The 20,292-nt window shown below is 42.9% G+C and overlaps 2 protein-coding genes across 2 annotated transcripts; both read left to right on the top strand.

The window, feature by feature from the left end:
- Positions 1 to 1,349: 1,349 nt before the first annotated feature.
- LOC140561700 (thread biopolymer filament subunit gamma) lies at positions 1,350 to 9,641 on the top strand. Its single transcript, XM_072686934.1, has 9 exons — positions 1,350 to 1,741; positions 2,112 to 2,172; positions 2,328 to 2,423; positions 2,568 to 2,747; positions 3,446 to 3,571; positions 5,098 to 5,318; positions 5,537 to 5,574; positions 8,268 to 8,303; positions 9,598 to 9,641. The coding sequence occupies exons 1-9, from the start codon at positions 1,365 to 1,367 to the stop codon at positions 9,639 to 9,641; spliced, it is 1,179 nt and encodes a 392-aa protein (XP_072543035.1). The 5' UTR covers positions 1,350 to 1,364.
- Positions 9,642 to 14,112: 4,471 nt separating this feature from the next.
- Positions 14,113 to 16,445, top strand: ccr9a (chemokine (C-C motif) receptor 9a). Its single transcript, XM_072686935.1, has 3 exons — positions 14,113 to 14,159; positions 14,285 to 14,353; positions 14,529 to 16,445. Exons 2-3 carry the CDS (start codon positions 14,300 to 14,302, stop codon positions 15,579 to 15,581), a joined length of 1,107 nt encoding a protein of 368 aa, XP_072543036.1. The 5' UTR covers positions 14,113 to 14,159; positions 14,285 to 14,299; the 3' UTR covers positions 15,582 to 16,445.
- Positions 16,446 to 20,292: the final 3,847 nt, after the last annotated feature.

Below are 20,292 nucleotides of genomic sequence, written 5' to 3' on the forward strand. Positions count from 1 at the left end.
AAGTTGGGAAATTTACAATGGGAATTAACACAAATAATTGGGTAATTATGGAAATGAACAGAAATGAATGAGAATAAAATAGGAATATTTGAAGCTAAAGGTAAGAAACTTACATATAGTTGGTAAAAAATACTGAAGCATAATTTTGGCTAAAATAATTAGATATGAAACCAAACCATTACACACTGATTACTACACACATTTGGACCAAAGGACTACCGAATGTCAGGTTTTGAAGAGGTTCATATTTTTATTGACATTAATAGCACATTAAATGTTCCACCCCCTTGCAACCCTACTTGTGAAGCAATGTCCTTTGGGCAGACAAGACCAGAGTGGAGATGTTTGGTCCTACCACACGGCGCCATCTTTGGTGAAAACCAAACAGGATTTCAAATACCTCATACCAACTGTCCAACCCAGTAGTGGAGGGGTGATTTGGGCTTGTTTTGCAGATGCAGGACCTGGGCACCTTGTGGTCACCAATCAACCATGAACTCCTTTGTTAACCAAAGTAGAGTCAAATGTGAAGTTGTTTATCCAACAGTTAAAGCTTGGCTGAAGTTAGGTCATGCAACAGGACAGTGATCCAAGCACACCACCAAATCTACAACAGCAACAGTCAGAGAGCAACCAATTGCAACAGCCCAGTCAGAGTCCAGACCCCAACCCAACTGAAATGCAGTGGTGGAAAACTGTACAGTACCAGCATAGTATATCATTGGGTTTATTCACTTCTGTTGCCATAATATACTACTTTTGTACACTATTAATCATTTCATGCTTCATGGTCATTAAACACAAAGACAAGTCTACCCTCAGGGAAAGATTCCAAAGTCTAAATTCACTGGAATTTAAAAGTGGCATCAAAAGTTTCATCAAGTCCTGGCTCATTCAGTCTTGTTACAGATTCCCTCAAGTTCCTCCCCCTCCTTCTTCATCCCTGACTGTATATAAACCTCATCAGGAGCCCTCTACCTTCCTGCATTCTCCAGTCTGCTTTTGCTGTGCTCTCTGCCCCACAGCTGTCCATCATGTCTTTGTCCATGTCGTCTTTGAGGTCGTCTGGCTACTCGGGCGGTTTCTCCCGGGTTAGTGGTGGTGCTGGAGCCAGGCTGGGCCTGGGGCTTGGTGGAGGTGCTGGAGCAGGCCTTGGGCTTGGTGGAGGTGCTGGAGCAGGGCTGGGGCTTGGCCTAGGCTTGGGTGCCGGTGCTGGCCCTGGCCTTGGTTTGGGTGCTGGTGCTGGTTATGGCCTTGGTTTGGGTGCTGGTGCTGGTTATGGTCTTGGTTTGGGTGCTGGAGCTGGATTTGGCCTGGGAGCCGGTGGAGCTGCAGGAGCGCTAGTTGCTAGCCCAGCATTCGCAATGGGCCGCACCTTCGCTGCAGGAGGGCTGAGTGCAGGCTCTGCCTTAGCAGCTGGCCCTGCCCTAGGTGCCACCGTGGCCCCTGTCCTGTCCCGTCAGGCCGAGAAGAGCACACTGTCCAATCTGAACGACCGCTTCTCGGCTTACATGACCAAAGTGCGGGCGCTGCAGCAGGAGAACGCAGCCCTGGAGGCCAAGTTGTCTCAGCTGACTGGAGGTGCCGACATGTCTCCTGAGGCATCCAGCACCACCACAGTGGAGTATGAGGCCCAGCTGAGTGAGTACCGCAGCACCCTGCAGATCCTTACTCTCGACACCATCAAGCTGGAGATAGAGCTTGACAATGTCCGTGGCGCCGCTCATGAGATCAAGGCCAAGTGAGTGTTTATGTTGGGTATAGGTTTCTAATGAAAAGCTGTTGGGCCATTTAATCTAACAATTCAGACATAGCTGTATGGATATCAGTGTCAATCTCAATAAAAATGCTTGATGAGGAAAATTGTATTGAATTTTTTGAATTGGAGCATAATTAGCGGATACTCAAGGTTTTAATTGCAGGATCAGTATTAGGGGACAAAAAGTGGTATTGTGCCCTTTCTATCAGAGCATCAGTGGTTCACCATCTAGTCCTGGAGTTCCACTGCCCTATCTAAGCTGGATTCATGTTTTTACAAAATGCTTTATTTTGTAGTTTATCTCTTTATTTTAAACTGATTCTTCAATTTCTGGATCTTCCATTTCTATTAGGCTTGACTTTGAACAAGGAGTCAAGTTCCAGCTTGAGTCTGACATTGCTGCAATGAAAAAGGTAAGAGATAGAGATTCAGGTCCAGAAAGTAAAAATCCTGGGGCGGACCTGAATTTTCCATCTAGTAAGAGACGTAGAATCTTATCTTTGTGACTGACTATTGGAATGAGAAGGTACTGAAAGCATAAATCTCCATCTTCTTTTTCTGACCACAGGATATTGAAGTAGCGTCTGACCTAAGAATTGACCTGGATGCAAAGTATGCCAGCCTTAAGACTGAACTGGACTTTGTCTCCAAAACGCAGGGACAGGTGCTCCAAATATGCATAAGATGTGTGATACTGCTGAATTGTGCAGAATTTAAGACTGGATATTTTCAGATTTTCCACTGTTCAATATGTGTACTATCAATACGTCTCACTCTTTCTTTGTGGTGTGATTTTCTCGCGCTTTAGGAGCTGTCCACTCTGCAGTCCAAATTGGGCACAACCACCATGGACACATCTGTCTCCATGATTGAAGTGGACACTGGCAAGTCCTTTGACATCTCTACAGCTCTTAACAAAATGCGAATGGAGTATGAAAAATCTGTGCAACAACACAGAGATGAGGCCGAAGCCTACTACAAACTCAAGGTGATCATATAACGACTAATTCAGTTTCTACTTGTAAATGAATGTGTTATTGAACCTAATAGGGTCCATATCCCGCATTTGTTTTGCAGTTTATTTATTTCCTGGAGATCCACTGGTGACAAATGTGGTTTAATGCACCAAAAATATTCATAATGCATTGTCAAAGAACCATAACCCAACCCCTCTTTATCCTGTACAAAATATTATTACTTCTGTTCTGTTTGGCTACCTACTCTGTAATGTACTTTATTCAAAAAGCACTTCAGGCTAAAACACTCCTCATAAGGTTTAGGTGAACGTGCTGTGGATTGAATAAGCAGATATATGTAAATGTTCAGGTTTTTTATGACAACACAAAACCAGAGAATTCAACGTGGGCTGTTTTTTTGCAGCTTGGTTTCCATATATGGTCTGGATTTTAAATCAAATGTGCAAATAAGCTCCTGGCCCTAAGAGACAGTCAATGTAGGGTACCTTTGGGATTCACACTAGAGACTTCAAGGCAAAGTTGTATCTTAGTGGGTACATCGTTGGTAAAGGTAAAGGTGCACGTATTTGTCACTGTACCTTGTTTATGAATATCATATATTTTTTCCACACCGCTCATTTTCCATTACTCATAGGATGAATTTAAAACTCACGGTTACACATATCTGGACCCCATGAAATGAGATTCGCTTTCTGTACCACTTCCTCAGATGGATGAGATACAGACAGCTAACGCAAAGAGCACGGAGGCTGTGTCAGCGACCAAAACTGAGATCACTGCAGCCCGGAAGGAGCTACAATCACTGGGGATAGAGCTACAGGGGCTCATCACACAAGTGAGTGTCCATATAGTTTACATGAGCATATATAATGAACATAAACATACATACATATTTATACATACATACATACTCACCATGCTCTTCCACAGGTCACTTTGAGCTTCAACTACCTTATATATACCTTATACCTTAATTTGATATTATTTAGTTGGTGGAACACTCTCACTCTCACACAGCAAGTGGTACGGCCCACCATTAAAAATATCCAGCCCATAGCGACTTTGTTGTCAGAAATTCCTGACAGAGTTCCTGGTGTTTCTAATAAACAGACAATGTAGACAATGTATGAATGATTCTAGTTCTAGAAAAATGCAACAGTCTTATTCAGCATCTTATTGACATCAATGTCAGATGAGTAGCTACCACTTCAAGCTCTTTTCATTAGAACACAGATACTGTCTTCTGAATAACAGGATTCGGGTTTGAATGTCCTTATCATTCCTAATGGGCAGTTTGACAGAGACAGAGATTAGATGGCTGACATCAGAAGTGACATCGCTGACTGTGTCAAACAGCGTCATGACGACCATTAGCTCTGTCATTTGGATAAAGGCAGCGTGCTTACTCTCATATTACAGCTTGGGTATCCCCTGCTGTGTGCCTCATTGGACGTGGTTTTGTCGTTTCTTCTCAGGGATTTTACGCACAGCTTTGCTCTAAACCCACTACATAGGAAGTCAAAAGCTGCCTGCACATGTTCAGGTGATGCCAAGGTTAAGGCTAGACAGCAACATGAGATTGGGAGACATGCTGAAATCAGCACAGGTTCCCAGCGAGCAACGAATGTATTTACAATAAATCACAGCTACCAGGTACAGGAAACAGATGACACAGGAAGTGGTTTTCGCAGTCAGTGCCACAGAAGAAAGCAAGCTGCTGCCTTCTCAGAGGAGATGCATCCTTCACTCTTAAACACATTCTGACATCACTTACTAGACTACAAAGTGAAACGCTAATGCTGAAACGTTAGGTGCTTTTTGACAGTTAGTGCTAAGAGTAGGGGATTTATTTTGGAGATCTTAACAGGCTTGGTTTATTTAGTTCCTTTTAGAACAACAGAATGCAGTGCAGCCTTCCAAAGAAAGCTGACCATGTGACAGGGAACCAGCTGAACTCTAGAAAATGTTCATGTGTTAAACTCCACAGAACTGCTGGTTGTTCCAGACGTGAATTCCTTAAGAAACATAAGAATAGCTCCAGTTTGCATTGTTTTCTATGTAATTACTGAATAATAATGTAATAAAGTCCCAGAGTTTGAGGTTAAGGTGCATATGTTGTTTGTTGTTAGTCATTTTCAATTCTCACTCAGTAGCTAGGACTCCCCCATCACACAACGTCAGCAATTCTGGGAAAGTGAAGGCTGGTTTACGCTTTCTTTGCGTCACATGAATCTAGCTTTTTCAATTAGTTAAGTGCAGCATTCTATTCAACAGCACATTTAAAGTGTTTAGCTAAAAGTTTGTAATGTCCTTAAAAAAAGTGTTATAAACATATAATGGAATCATATGTTCTTATCTCAGAACCTAACCCTGGAGCAAAGCCTGGCCGAGGCCAGTGCCCAGTCCAGTGTGGGTGTGGCCGAGTACCAGGCCCAGATAGCCAGCCTGACGTCAGCCATCGAGGCAGCTAAAGCAGACCTTCAGAAACAGATGCTGGCCTACCAGGAGCTGCTGGATGTCAAACTCGCCCTTGATGTGGAGATCTCCACCTACAGGAAACTTCTGGAGGGGGATGACTTCAAGTGAGCCTCTCTACCCCTCTCTTTCTCTTTCTAGTTAACCCAAACAGAAACAACAATGTCCAAAATTCCAGCAGCCTCATTCCTAATAAATTGCTAGATTTCCATTGACGTGTAGGGGACTGCGAAACTGTTAGATGATTTCCTGGTGTTAACCAAATCCTAAAGTCAGACACCCAAAACCCCTCTCTGACACACCCTGTTTCGTTTCTGCTCTACAGACTGCCAGACTACACCGAGACATCCTACACTTTCTCAGGTAAGAGCAGTCTGCAAAGCACATCACTGTGACTGCGTCACAAACCGCGGACAGGCCACAATATAAGTGGTTAGCGAGGAGCCGGGTTTTCATCTCATACACATGGGCTTTCAGGGAGATTCCTGACAGTTGGCAACCATGTGACAGTGTGATCAGGCTCAAAGACACGACACACTGCAAATGTTTATTTAGCAACCGTAACCTGGGTTACCTATAATGCCCTGTTTGGCTCTTCAGTTGCATGTGTGCGTGTTGTGCTTGCTTGTGTGGGAGAAAGCATTAGCTTGGTGAAGCTGTTTGTGGTGCAGATGACCAAACTAGGTACCTCGGTTATCTGAGCACATTTTTACCCACTTGCTTTTACCTGCTCACTGAGCACATGGCGGTTAGCTAACAGGGTGGAAAAACAGTTATCCAAGAGCCATGAAAAACAGAAAACAAGGAAGAAACGCATGCACACTGTGGTAGCCTTTTTTGACTGTTTACCTTATGGAAAACAGCTTTTTTTGGGGAAACAAAACAGTCACAAGGAAGGCATTCTCAGCTGCTCTGGAAGCTTGTGATGCTGACACCAGCAGCAGCGTTTTAGCTGATGCGTGGCTGCAAATTAAGATTTTAGATCACTGGGATAGATCATTGAGTTTTTGAGATATTGAATGTGATTTGAAAAAAACAAGACAGAGATTTTTGGTTTTTTAAGTACATTTTTTATATAAAAGTATAAAAGTGTTCAATAATAGAAAGATATTCTGTAACTGGCTCTAAAAGGTTTCTAGTATCTTAGTAAAGTTTCATTCTAGATGTTTCTTAGCACTTTCACGTGTCTCCACATCACCATCTTCAGCTTTATAGCGCTCTTCACACAACCCCTCAAAATTTAACTACTTTAACTTAACTCCTACACCCTGTAAAAAGCAGATGTTTAAGGGTTCTTTGGTAAAGACAATGAATATACTTGAAAAAAAAACATTTGAATGGCTAAATGGTTCTTTGCCTATCCAAATGGTTCTTCTCCATGATGGAAAATGCTGTCGGATGCGTTTCTTAAAAAATATTTGTAATGGTCTTAAAATCATGAAAACTAATGAAACCTATAAAATGATTAAAAGTTAACTCAACTTAGTTTAGTCATATTAAGTCATATTTCATTTTGTTATGAATCTCAGTTAGGTCACCTCAAAAATATCAGTAAATGTGCTGTGGCTGAAATACTTTGTAAGCTTTTTATTAGATGTCCGCTACTCCCTCCCTACTACATTTGTTCATTGTCGATTCCCATCTGCAAGTTAGGACTCCCCAATCACATGAGGTTTCCAGGGTGCTTTTTCCTATTCTCTGGAATTCAAACATATGATCTACTGTCTCTTAACAAGCTCTAGAGTGGCACAACTGTCTGCTAATGAAGACCTAAGCCCTTGAGAAGGTGGTCTCAATGCTCTATGGTCAAGAGTCTGGGTACAACTTGTGATAAGGTTCTAACCTGCAGATGTAAATCAGCAATGAATGAACTGCAGAGAATAAAGTCACCAACCACAAATCTATAGAAAATATTAAAAGTAATTTTCTATGCAGTACATTCATTGATGTTTTTTAAGTTGTCTTAGTTCAAAATGTTTTGTTAGTCTTACTGAGATGCAGAACAAAAAAGAATTGAGTTAGGAGGACTTTGGACTAAACTAAGTTAACTAAAAAAACACTGTAATTGGTTAATATAATAATTAAGTCTGCAGGGGTTAACCGCAAACTAGACTAGAACTAGACCTAGACCAGTGTACTATATATGCATGCCTTAAATTTCTTTGAGTTGCCAGAACCACTGATTTTACTAAAAAGAAATTCAAGAACCTTTTTTTGTGTGGATACATGGTTCACTGCATGGTCAAATAAGTTTGTAATAATAATCTACAGATATAAATGAGTTGTTTAAATAACGTTTAAAAAAATGCTACTACTAATAGGCTTCCAATATTGCCAATATTGAAAGAAGTTTAGAACCCCTTCTTAATACTATACACACAGCAAATTTGCCAATGTTAAATCAACACTGTTAGCATCAACATTTAACACTCACTGTGTTTATTAGGCACCAATAGCACTAACAGTGTTGACAGTTGCTGTCTTCCTGAGTGTATATTTGTACAGGGTTCTTAAACATGACAACTTATTTTCATTGTCTGTTATATGTATAGCACAAGGCATCCATACATGCAGCAGCAAAAGCTTCCACTATTGTTAGGAGGAACCCCTTTCAGCACTATATAGAACCCTTGTACTTATTCTAGCCTTTATATTTACATAGATGAGTTTGATCATTAGTCCATTTCTTTGTTTGTGTACATGATTTAGCTTCTGTTCCAATGTAGTGAAAAGGGTGGAGTCCTGGGCCGTGGGGGTGGGCAGAGCCCTCGCTCATCTGCACTTTTCCATCTCATAGGGGGAGCCTTACCCCAAACCAGCACGCCCCAGGACTCCCCCAATGCCCATGTGGAAATACACTCTAGATATGTGCGCACAGGCAAGTCCATCTCAAACACACCCCTCCAGTGAAGTGTAATCAGAGACAAGCTTAGGACTGTCTCACATCTAATGCAGCACATGTTGAATTTGCTCAAGCCACAATGACCTAAGTGAAACTGAAAGACTAAGTCCTCCATTTTCTTTCTCTCCCTCTCCTCTCTCTCCTGTGCCTTCAGCTGGTGGAAAAATACAAGTCAAAGAGATCATCACAGGTACAGTATCTACAGCACTCTTACAATCCAGACAATGAACTGGAATAGGTAGCTCAAAGTCTTCAGCCAAGGAAGGAGAAAGCTTGTTAGCACACAAAACAAAGGTTGAATGGGGGTATCTAAACTTTTGCACACAACTGAAAAAGGCCTCTGGGTTTAAGTCAGGACTTTTAAAAGTAAAATCTAAGTAACTAAATAAATGAATAAAAAAATAAGTGAAGCTAGAATGCCCAGAGCTCCTGCCACTCAGCCCTATATAAACCCTCATTCTCACTCAATCGTCACTTTGAACAACTTTGTCCTCTCCACCTCCCCGTTTCCTCCCTTCTTCACCTTTTACTCACTTCTCACGGGCTTCAGCTTCACACACATACTGAGAAGCTGGTCCAAACTCCTGAGTTCACAACACCTCCCTTAGATTTCAAGGGCGTGGGACATACAGGAATTACAACAGAAAAAGTGCTCCGGATTCCTCCCACTTCTCAAAAACACATGATGGGTGAATTGGCCTTGCTAAACTGGCCTTAAGTGAGAGTATGTGGGTGAATGGGTGTTTTTGATATCCTGTGATGAACTGGACCCTGTGCGGTAAGTAGTCCTTCCATGTGCCCAGTGATTCTGGGTAGGCCCTGATAATAATATGATTTGACGGATGACAATTCATAATAACTCCTGATGGGGTAGTTTCTCGTGAGGGTGATTGCATGTCTAGAAAGACAAATTGGCTGAGTGTTTTTTATTTCTCAACACATTCTAAGGATCTTACAAAATACTCTTCAGTGATGCAATGTTCTGTGTCCTTGGCTTTGAAACATGGCTAATGTTCCCTAGCAGGCTAATGTTGCTGTCGCAGTTGAACAAACCTGTATAACATTAGTGTCGGTAATGGAACCAATGGTAGTACAGATTCTTGGTGCCCTTAGCACCAAGGTCAGAGTCCCTAATGCACTTGTTGAAGCTCCTATATTGCTACTTATGCAATTGTTCAATTGGATAGTTATATTAGCCATTAGCTTATGTTAGAACTGAGACATTGCAATAAGCAACAATAAACAAGCACATTATATAGCCATCAGACTGCCACAGTAACATTCCTGCTATGTTACAATGTGACCATTTCGAACTCTGGATATGTCTGGAATAAGCAGCCCGAACAAGGCTTAATATGGGGAATGCACAGTGTCTGTCATTGAATAACAAAGACATGTTTTTAAAAATTCGACCTACTCTTGTTAGGACCTGCACTGGCTCTCTACATGACTCCTCTCTCTCTCTTCTCTTTTTCTCTCTCCAGAGACGTCAGTCATCAGCGATGGAGACGACGCAGAGTCCTCCTGAATACAGAGCGATTGTCTGTCATGGCCCGAAGCCCACATGCAATCATCTCCCTTTCGACTATTCCAATAAAGCTGCATTCCCAATAAAACCCACCTCCTGTGCTTTTTATCTACTTGGGTCTACACTAACATTTTGAAGTAAATATACACCTACACTTACCTTAAAGCTATCTAGCCCAAACAGAAGCCCCCTGAATGTTCTCTCTGTATTCCCATTTCTCTTACAGCCCCAGCTAATGTCATTTTATCCTGATGGCGTGGTCCTAACTCGCACAATACTGTAAAACAACATTTTCCAGTTTCGATCCTGCAGGGACAGGGACGGCACATATTGGACAGATTGGCAATTTCTCTGCTCAAACACACTGACAGTTTTAATATCCTGTATATCAATATTGTTGCTGTCACACTCACAAAAATCTTCATTTTTGTTGATTTTCTTCTAGATATAAACTGACCGTTGTTCTTTACATAGTGTCAAACTGTCGAATGATGAATGGACCAACAGAAATGCCCCAAAATGATTTGAAATATGACTACCATTGAAAGTTAAGAAGGCTTATTCCTTTTCTTGTAAAGCTGCCATTTTGGAGAAAAGGTTTTTGCATGACAGGTACAATATGGTGTAGGGTAGTGGATAACAATGTGGCAGACTGGGGTTTGATTCTCCACCCACACAAGAATATCTCCCTCCATCAATTAGAGTACCTGGATTTAAGATTGCAAACAGTACACTGGCCTATCTCAGTATTTGATATTGCTTGTGATATTAGGCCATTGTCCTAGTAGTTAGCATATCATTTTATTGCATTAGAAATTGTAGTAATCATTTGTCTATACTGTGCAGGCCTGATGCAAATGCAACATAGCCAGGGACACTGCAAGGGATTTTGGGCCCCATGAAAAGATAATACACTGGGCCCCACAACTCTAACAATTCTGCCAAAATACTCACACATCAACACATACTTTTAGGGCCCTCGGAATCGTCACAAACCACCCCCCCCCCTCCTCATACAACACCCCTGACCATAGCTAATTATGTTTCATCTGTGAAAAAGACAACACACTTTTTTTTCCCCACAAGGTACATCATGCGTCTGGCACCTGTCAGGGCAGTACATTTTTAGAGAGCAGAAAAAACCCTCTCAGACAGACATTATCCCCTTATAGTCTCTGTGCCAATACATTGGATGTGGATCTTCCATTAGTTTAATTACAATTACTGAATCATGTATATTGCAGTTGCTGAATAATGAATGATGGCTAAGATGACAGGGTTAAACGTTTTGTAGGCTCCTTTATCAGAATTGTATCTTCACATAGAGGGTTAAATGAACTAGACCAACATATCTATGCACTAGCCACACTGTAGTGTTAGCCTTATCTCTAAACATCTCTCTCTCTCTCAGGATGTTTATCTTGTTTCTTTTTATGGTAGTGAAGCTGGTCTGCTAGGTGTGACTTCTTGCAGGGTTTTTTTTCATCTTTTTTTCCCTGCTGCCCGTTAGACCACAGAGGAAGCTACTGACACTTCTGTCAAAGTTATGCCTTTTCTTTTTCAATGTTTTTTTCTCTTTCACTAAAATATCATGATCTCACCAGGCACATGCCACTGTCCAAAACAGCATGTGACATGAGGATGTTTTGGCTCCCTCAACACTGAACTTCTTGAACACTGCTTTCAAATGTAGGATCCAGTAATCACAGTAATCCTTTTAGCCTTCAATGTTCAAATATATTTCCATACATGCTCAGTTATATTTTTCATATGACTGAAAACAGATCGGTGCTCGTGAGCGCTCATGTGTTTTGGTCCTGGTCAAATGTGTGGGCGGGCAAAAGAAGGTAAGTAAGCGGTTGCGTGGTGGCACTGTTCCTCAATATAGTTTTTGATGGTATGACTGTGTCGTGCAAGTGTCCACCGCAGGCTGTTCCAGTGAGGTTTTGTTCAACTGTTAGGGACAATCATGCTACTTTTACATCACTGCCCCCTTAGAACTACAGTTGTTACTGATGCATGCTTCTCACGCAAACCAAGCCATTGTTTGGAATGTCCCCTAAATCAGGTTTGTGATTTTACAGAGCATTTCAGACCTTTTCTGGTTACTGTTTCCTGATAAGAGATGGCATCACAGCAGCCTTCATGCTGCTAGGTGACAGTAAGAGGTCCTCAACATTTGACCCTGGACTGTGTGCCGTGTAGCGTTCACTGCTGACAATGTTGTTTTTGCTGCTATGTGGCACTGAGGGTCACAAGATCTAGTCATGCAAAAAATGAAGAAAACTGAAAAACAGTTTTTGTTCTGTTGACATGCTTTTGTTTAGGATTTCTCAATCCTGGATCAATTACAGAGGAGATTTAGAACTTCAAATAAAATCTAAATGAAGCCACGGCTGTGTTACCTTCCCTAAGGGGGCCAGTGAAAGGGAAGTTGAGTAGTGGGCAGACCGCAGACATACATGCTACCCGAATTATACCAAGTGGTTTGGCAACAACGTCCTTGCTTATTAGCAAATACATGTAAACAGTTCGTCTCGACCGAGCTTGATCACAGACTGATAGGTGCAATAGTCTGGCCCCTCTTTGAAGAGGAACTGAAGCTATAAGCTCAGGAAATGGCGTAAAACAACAGAGCAAAATAAGACAGGGTTCTGTGTGAAGTTAGACGTTGTAGTGTGAAGGAAGAAAAACAGGATGTCGTAATGCATGAGAACATTCAAAGAGGATCTACACTCCAAATGCTTTTGCATTTATGACACTGAAGATTTAGTCACATCTTCCAAACAGCCTCAGCTGCTCACAAGACCTTTCTTTCCTACCTCCACCTACAATGTTCTGTACCGTTCCTCTCCCATTAACACTGCTCTAGAAATGTTCTGGCTTTATTAACCATCTTCTATAATGCTGTTTTCTGCAAGATTCTCTCCAGAGAATCTTCTCTTCCATTAACTTCATCCATTAACAGTGCTCTAAAATATTCTCTCACCAACAACTCTGGCTGTGCTTTCCCCAACTGTGTACCACACAGTAAAACTATAAGGTATTTACAATCTTAATTGTGTGGGTTTGGCAGGTTAGTATACAAAACCTGTTTTGTACCACCAGGATGTAATGAAGTGTTGCTCTGCCACTGTCTAGAACGTTATCTTCAGTTAACACTGCTTTACAATGTTCTCCCTCCATCAACCATTCACCATGCTCTAGAACCGATCCCACCATTTATATCATTTTGACTAGTTCTAATTCTGGAACAGTGAAAAGTCAGTTTGTTGAGAGGTGCTAGGTCAGTGTGCCATGAACGTACCTCTCCTGTGACCAGTCCACTACTTTTGCAGCACAGAGTGTGTGACCTATGTCACATGCGTGTGTGCGTTACTGACCACAGAGATAAACAGACTTTAAAAACAACAGGAAAAGGAGAAGGTGATGAGACAATTATATGTTCCTTCTTCTTACTAGTTCCCTTTAGGCTCAGCGTCACGTCTAAGGTCACTGCTAAATTCCCTAGTGACCCTGTGGTTTGGGAGAAACTAAAAAATGAGCTTTCTAGAGGTCAAATGTTTGGTCACGCTTTACTCTCTAACCAAACCGATAACCTGAGAAGTGAGATAACCAAAAGTCAGGGCAATTTTGTTTTACTTTACTGTTATTGGCAGATTCACGGTGATATACTACACACAAGCCCGAAACAGCTTTAATATAGTTTCCTTGCATGAGAATGGGCTCATTATGGCTGATTAGGGCTAATTGAGGAGCTGAGGCATGTGAATGTGTCTGCTGTCCAGCTGCCAACAGTCCAATGTAGCCCCAAGGAATTGTCTGCTAGGGGCAGGCTTATTAAACTAATGTCACTAAATTGTCAGATTTCAATCCTGCAAACACAAAGCCTTTTGCATGTATGTACAGGCACAGTAACCATATACCTACCTACACAGCTACAAATCAGGGGAACAGGTGCTGGCTCTGTTCCTGGAAGTATGTTTTTATTCCCTGACAGCTAGGCACACACCTGATGTTGTATCAGAAACTAGGTGTTACTAGTAGCGTGTCTTGCCCCAAAACAAATGACTCACAGTCTTGAACCAGTTCCCCCCAATTGCAGCTAACATGCCTGTAGTTTTTCAACATGTGCCAAGGGTTTAACGTGCATTCTGATGCAGTCTTGCATCAGAAAGAGAGATGAATAAAAATGATACTTGTATTAGTCACACTGCTCCAGTTCTCTTCAACGGCTTATAAACTCTTACTAAAGTGTTTAATCTCAACGAAGGGTAAACCTATTTAACAGAGCTGTATGTTGCTATTGTTGTGTGTTAATCAAACAGTTCTTGATCCTTTCTGAAGGTGCAGGCTTTGACGTTGGGGGGCACTAGAGAAAAATATATTGCAAAACAGAACATACGTCATTGTGGTTAACACTGAGCTTAAAAGCTTCTGCAAAACAGACAGTGCAAGACAAAGACACAGAAGCTCAGGCGTATCAGTATCCACGCTTTCACTCTCGCAGATAAACAGGTAAGTTATAGAGATTCAAGTTGACTTTAATTGTGTAAATTGCAGCTGATTTTTTTAAATATTTCTTCAAAGTGTGTGTATTTATGATTGCAAATCTAATGTGACAAATGCTTTCCTGTTTTCAGATTTTAGAGGAAATAATGGAAAATACAACTGAAGACTACAGTATGCTGGTGTTAGCAGCAGTCACACCTGTAAGTAGAATTGGAAAAAGCCAGTGCGGTGTATGTCTACACGCAACCAGCTCTATATATTCATTTGTGCAAAACAAAAACAAACAAACAAACAAACAAAATATACAGCAAATCTGTTATGTTTTTGGCCATGCAAGCTTTTCTGAGCTTTTGCTCCTTTTTTTCATCTCTATAGGATGACTATGAAGGTGGTTCCACCACTGAAGATTATGACCTCGATGACTCCGGCTCAGTTTGTGACATGAGCATAGTGCGTAACTTTCGCAAGTACTACGAGCCTCCTCTTTACTGGCTCATCGTCATCCTAGGCTCTGTGGGCAACATTCTGGTCATCTGGATCTACACAAACCTTAAGAACCGCCTGAAGACCATGACGGACGTGTACCTGCTGAACCTGGCTGTGGCGGACCTGCTTTTCCTCTGCACGCTGCCATTCTGGGCAGCTGATGCCATAAGCGGCTGGACTTTCGGCTGGCCTTTGTGTAAGGGCGTGTCGGCAGTCTACAAGATCAACTTTTTCAGCAGTATGCTACTGCTCACCTGCATCAGTGTGGACCGCTACATTGTGATTGTGCAGACCACCAAGGCGCAGAACTCTAAGGAGCAGCGCCTGGCCTACAGCAAGTTTATCTGCCTCATCGTGTGGTTACTGGCACTGATGCTGAGCATTCCCGAGATCCTCTTTGCCAACACCAAAGTCTTGGATAGCAACACCTTCTGCACTATGATCTACTGGAACAACGAGAACAACCGCACCAAGATCCTGGTCCTGGCCCTCCAGATCAGCATGGGCTTCTGCATCCCTCTGCTGGTGATGATCTACTGCTACACTAATATCATTTACACCTTGCTCAAGGCAAGGAACTTCGAGAAGCACAAGGCCTTGCGAGTCATCCTGGCTGTGGTGGGTGTCTTCGTCCTGTCTCAGCTGCCCTACAACGGCATGCTTGCAGTGAAGGCAGCACAGGCCGCCAACACAACCATCACAGACTGTAGCCAAGTCCAAACATTTGACATTGTCCTCCAGATCATGCAGAGTCTGGCCTACATGCACAGCTGTCTCAACCCGTTCCTGTACGTCTTTGTCGGCGTACGCTTCAGAAAGGATTTGAAGAAACTGTTCCAGAGGCACTGCTTGCGATGCAGTGGAAAGTCCATCAAGCATGGAGGCCCACTGCGTTCATCTGTCATGTCGGATGCAGAGAGCACAGTGGCTCTCTCGCTGTAAGGTTGGCTACAGGACAGCTCCAGTGCTTCAGGAGTTCTCAGCATTCACTTCTCTGCTTGGTGGGTGTAGTCTGAACTTTGGGACTCCCAGCTCCGTCTGCTGGAAAACTTGAGAAAGTTGACTGAGAGATTTGAATCAGCAACCTCCAAGAGGTAGTTGACCAAATAAGACTATCTATGTCTTTCAAACGGGATGAATTGGTCAAAACCAGTATGTTGTGGAGACTTGAAGGGTTCAACAAATACACATGGACTGTGTGGCAAATCCTCTGCTGTTTATGAATGTAAAGATATTAGGCCTCATTCACCAACACCTTCCTTACATTTGTTCTTTAGAAAAGGACAAACGAAAAGCCAAGTCAGATTGATGTTGTGCTTTTAAAGCACAGAATTGTTCACAGCTATTCTATTTTAATAATGTATCCCATTGTCCTCATAAATTAAACAAACCCCTAATAAGAATACCAGATTCATCGAAATCTTTTAAGAAGAAATCTCGTCTTAACAACGGTTGGTGAATGAGGCCCATTTTCTGTATCGACGTTAGCATTATTTTTTATTTTTCAATTTAAGACGTTATACAGTAAAATGTTCAGTCATGGTACATCGATATGAAGTAAAAAATGCTTTTGTGTTCTCAGTGAGACGTTACTTTGAATATTTTTCTTTAAGGGCTTCAGGACCGCAAAGGCCTTATGTTTTGTCTGTCACACCTTTCAGTATCATTTCTTTATATCCTTGATATGATTGTATTTGTATTCAGTGAAATATATGTGTAATGCTAAACTGAGCCAGTGTTCATATATACATGCTGCTTTTTTGTATCAACAAACTTAAATTGAAATTAAATTCAAAGTAAAACGAATCTCTTTTATTCCCCGTCTCCTCCCCCCACAATGAACCTCAGTCAAATATGCTAAACAGAAACAAGAGGAATCAGACAACTGTAAGTCTACCCTTGTTCGTAAGGAGAAGTACATTCCTTAGTGACATACAAAGCTGGCTTGTTTACTTGAGAGCGTGTTTCGTGCAAAGTGCTGGCCCTATGCCACAGAGAGTAGTTTAAACCACAATCTGTGGCAGTAGAACCGTTACGAGTGTGACGTGCATTGGTTACCTGAGTCACTGATGCTCTTGCGGCGAGACCAGGCTGTCACATGAGTACACAGAGAGAAATACGTAGAGTACCTGCACATTCAAAATGATAATGGCGGCTTTAGGTCTGACTCACACACCCCCTCCCCACCCCCTTTATTAATACTGATCTCAAACAGGCAACTTCCTGACAATGCTCGCCTCCTTTTAGGATGTGAAAGCTATTTTGTAAGCGTGTTATGTGGCTTGTTTTCGGTGTAGGGTATATACAGTACACCAAAGACTGCATATATATAAAACAAAGCTTTACACCAGGGGCGGAGCCAGACATTTTAAACATCAGGGGTTTAGCCCTAATGTCCAGGACCATGCTTGCCCCAGAAGAACTAGGCTTCACAATTCCGCTTTTAATTACATATAAGTACAATTAAATATTTATATTCACACACATAATAACATTTTCAGTGTACCAGCAGGGCAAATAAACCAAATATAGCTAATACATAACGTTAATAAAATGTTCCAAGTTTGCTTAACTCCGTAGCAGCACAGTAACTTATCGTAAATAGCTTAGGATTTGTGAAATGCTACTGCCTGTTTCTTGGCGTTACATTTATCTTGTTATAACATCTAAAGGTACACAAACGCAGCATCTACTGTAGTCAGTAAAACTCAACTAGCTAACGTTCCCCAGGACGCTATTTCAAGGGTTCTGACATTAGCCAGTGAGCTAATCGCAGTTAACATTTAATTATGCTAACCACGTAGCTAGCTGACACAGGTCGATGCTAATGCTTATGCTGATGAAAAAAATGATCTCAATCGAGTTGAGCAGCTTTTTACTTACTGAAGACAAAACTTAAAGCAGACAGACTCACAAACAAGCAGAAACTGAAGACGGTTGCAGTAAAGGTCTTCAGCAGACCTGTCCCTGCTCTGGATGTGGCTGTGACTCCTTTGGACTTCTCTAATCACCACTTTCTCTCCTTCTCACTCCCCCTCTCTGCTCCTTCAACTACCACTTCTGCAAGTTCTTCCACTCTTCACCGCAATCTTCGCTCTGTTTCCCCCTCAGCTCTTGCCTCTACTGTCCTGACCACTCTTTCCCATCTTGAATCTTTCTCCTCTCTCCCACTTGAAACTGCTACAGACACTCTCCTCTCTTCTATCTCAACCTCTGTCGACCTTCTCTGCCCTTTCTCCCCTAGGTCAGCAAATTCTTCCCCACCTTCCCCGTCAGATGTTCTCCGCAACAACCGTAGAGAGCTAAGACTGGCTGAAAGGAAGTGGCGGAAGTCACAACACGACTCCGACCTCCACTCCTATCAGTCTCTTCTCTCCAGGTTTAGAACGGAAGTTGCTGCCGCTAAAGCATCTTACTACAGGGGGAAATTGGAATCCTCTGCATCTGACCCATGCAAACTATTCACCATTTTCTCCTCTCTCCTCAACCCTCCTACTCCCCCACCTCCCACTACCCTGTCTGCAGATGATTTTGTCTCCTTCTTTGAAGAAAAGGTTGACAAGATCCGCCGATCTCCCCCCCCCGTCTCTACCCCGCTCTCTAGGCACTGCCCTCCTCCTCCCTCCTCCTTCTCTGACCTGCTTCTCTCCTCTTTCCACAGATGACCTCCTACATCTTCTCACCTCCAATAATCCTACCACCTGTCCACTAGACCCTGTTCCATCCCCTCTGTTCCAAACAATCACTCCAAACCTCCTTCCCTTCATCTCCTCTATCATAAACAGCTCTTTGTCGTCAGGTCAGGTACCATCGGCCTTCAAGTCTGCCAGAGTCGTGCCCATCCTAAAGAAACCAACTCTGGACAGCTTGGACATCGGCAACTACAGACCCATCTCTCTTCTCTCTTTCCTCTCAAAGATTCTCGAACGTTCCGTCTACAACCAACTGTCTCTCTTTCTCACTCTGAACAATCTTCAGGACCCTAACCAGTCTGGCTTCAAAGCTGCACACTCTACTGAAACTGCTCTCATTGCAGTAACAGAGAAGCTCCATGTAGCTAAAGCTGCCAGACTGTCCTCGGTTCTGATCCTTCTTGACCTCTCTGCAGCTTTTGACACAGTGGACCACAAGATCCTCCTGTCTATCCTTGCCGGTCTTGGAATTACCGGCTCTGCATGGCAATGGTTTGCATCATACCTGCAGGGACGCTCATACCAGGTAACGTGGCAGGGCGATACGTCCGCTCCTTGTAGTCTCTCCACTGGCGTTCCACAAGGCTCGGTTCTTGGTCCTCTTCTTTTCTCACTGTACACTCACTCTCTTGGTAAAGTGATATCCTCCCATGGATTCTCTTACCACTGTTACGCCGATGACACTCAACTCATGCTCTCTTTCCCACCGTCTGACACACAGGTTTCTGCCCGTATCTCAGCATGCCTCACCGACGTCTCGTCTTGGATGGCGGCTCACCACCTCAAACTCAACCCCAGCAAGACGGAGCTGCTGTACATCCCGGGAACTGCTGGACCAAGAAACGATCTTGCCATCACCTTTGAGAACTCACTGGTCACTCCCTCTACTGAAGCCCGAAGCCTTGGTGTAGTGATGGATGATCAGTTATCGTTCTCAAGTCATGTTGCAAACGTAACTCGGTCCTGCAGATTTCTTCTGTACAACATCCGGAGAATTCGACCCTTCCTCTCTAGAGAGGCCACCCAGGTGCTCGTTCAGTCTCTTGTCACTTCCAGACTTGACTACTGCAACTCTCTTCTGGCTGGTCTCCCTCTGCGCACCATCAGGCCCCTGCAACTCATCCAGAATGCAGCGGCACGGGTCGTCTTCAATGTCCCAAAATTTAGCCATGTCACTCCACTGCTGCGTTCTCTCCACTGGCTTCCTGTAGCTGCCCGCATCAGATTTAAAACCCTGACGCTGGCCTACAAAGCCAAGAACGGTCCAGCCCCTCCGTATCTGATGGCATCTGAAGCCGATCCGCACCAAGAGCCCTTCGAGCTTCAAGTACGGCTCGACCCGCCATCCCTCAAAATCCGCGGAAGACGAGCGTCCAGGCTTTTTTCTGTCCTGGCACCAGAGTGGTGGAACGAGCTGCCCCTGGGTGTCCGAACGGCCGAGTCACTCGCTGTCTTCAAACGCAGACTGAAGACCCACCTCTTCAGAGAGTACTTGGACAAATAGTTCTATGGTCACCTCATTGTATTGTGTTTAGCAATGTCTAAGCTTAGAGGTATCTTTTGTATTATTAGTCTATTCTAACTAGCTAAGGTTTTTCTTGGGTAAATAGTAAAGCACTTTGTAAGTCGCTCTGGATAAGAGCGTCTGCTAAATGCCATAAATGTAAATGTAAATGTAAAGGCCTGGCACAGCCTTTCAAGGGAGGGAACTCCATGTCCATGGGTTCTATGTTTCATGCAGCCAATGGCAAGAATTTACATCCAAGTATCAAAAATAATTGTTATATTTATAATTTGGTTGTATTTTTTTTGTTAAAGCTGAAAGTGTCAGTGAAAGTTTTTACCATATTTGCAGCTAACATTTAATTATGCTAACCACGTAGCTAGCTGACACCGGTCGATGCTAATGCTTATGCTGATGCAGCTGAAGCTGAATCACTCTCTGTGGCTGATGTTTGTGA

Source organism: Salminus brasiliensis, chromosome 9 (genome assembly GCF_030463535.1).
Source record: "Salminus brasiliensis chromosome 9, fSalBra1.hap2, whole genome shotgun sequence".
In the NCBI taxonomy this organism is placed as follows: domain Eukaryota; kingdom Metazoa; phylum Chordata; class Actinopteri; order Characiformes; family Bryconidae; genus Salminus; species Salminus brasiliensis.

Bases quoted from the DNA above. Each gene is read 5' to 3' on its own strand.
- LOC140561700 (XM_072686934.1), top strand. From the start codon at position 1,365: ATGGGCCGCACCTTCGCTGCAGGAGGGCTGAGTGCAGGCTCTGCCTTA. The intron at 5,319-5,536 runs GTGAGCCTCTCT...TCTGCTCTACAG, and splicing joins CTGGAGGGGGATGACTTCAA to ACTGCCAGACTACACCGAGA. The intron at 8,304-9,597 runs GTACAGTATCTA...TTCTCTCTCCAG, and splicing joins AGTCAAAGAGATCATCACAG to AGACGTCAGTCATCAGCGAT.
- ccr9a (XM_072686935.1), top strand. From the start codon at position 14,300: ATGGAAAATACAACTGAAGACTACAGTATGCTGGTGTTAGCAGCAGTC. The intron at 14,354-14,528 runs GTAAGTAGAATT...TCATCTCTATAG, and splicing joins TGTTAGCAGCAGTCACACCT to GATGACTATGAAGGTGGTTC.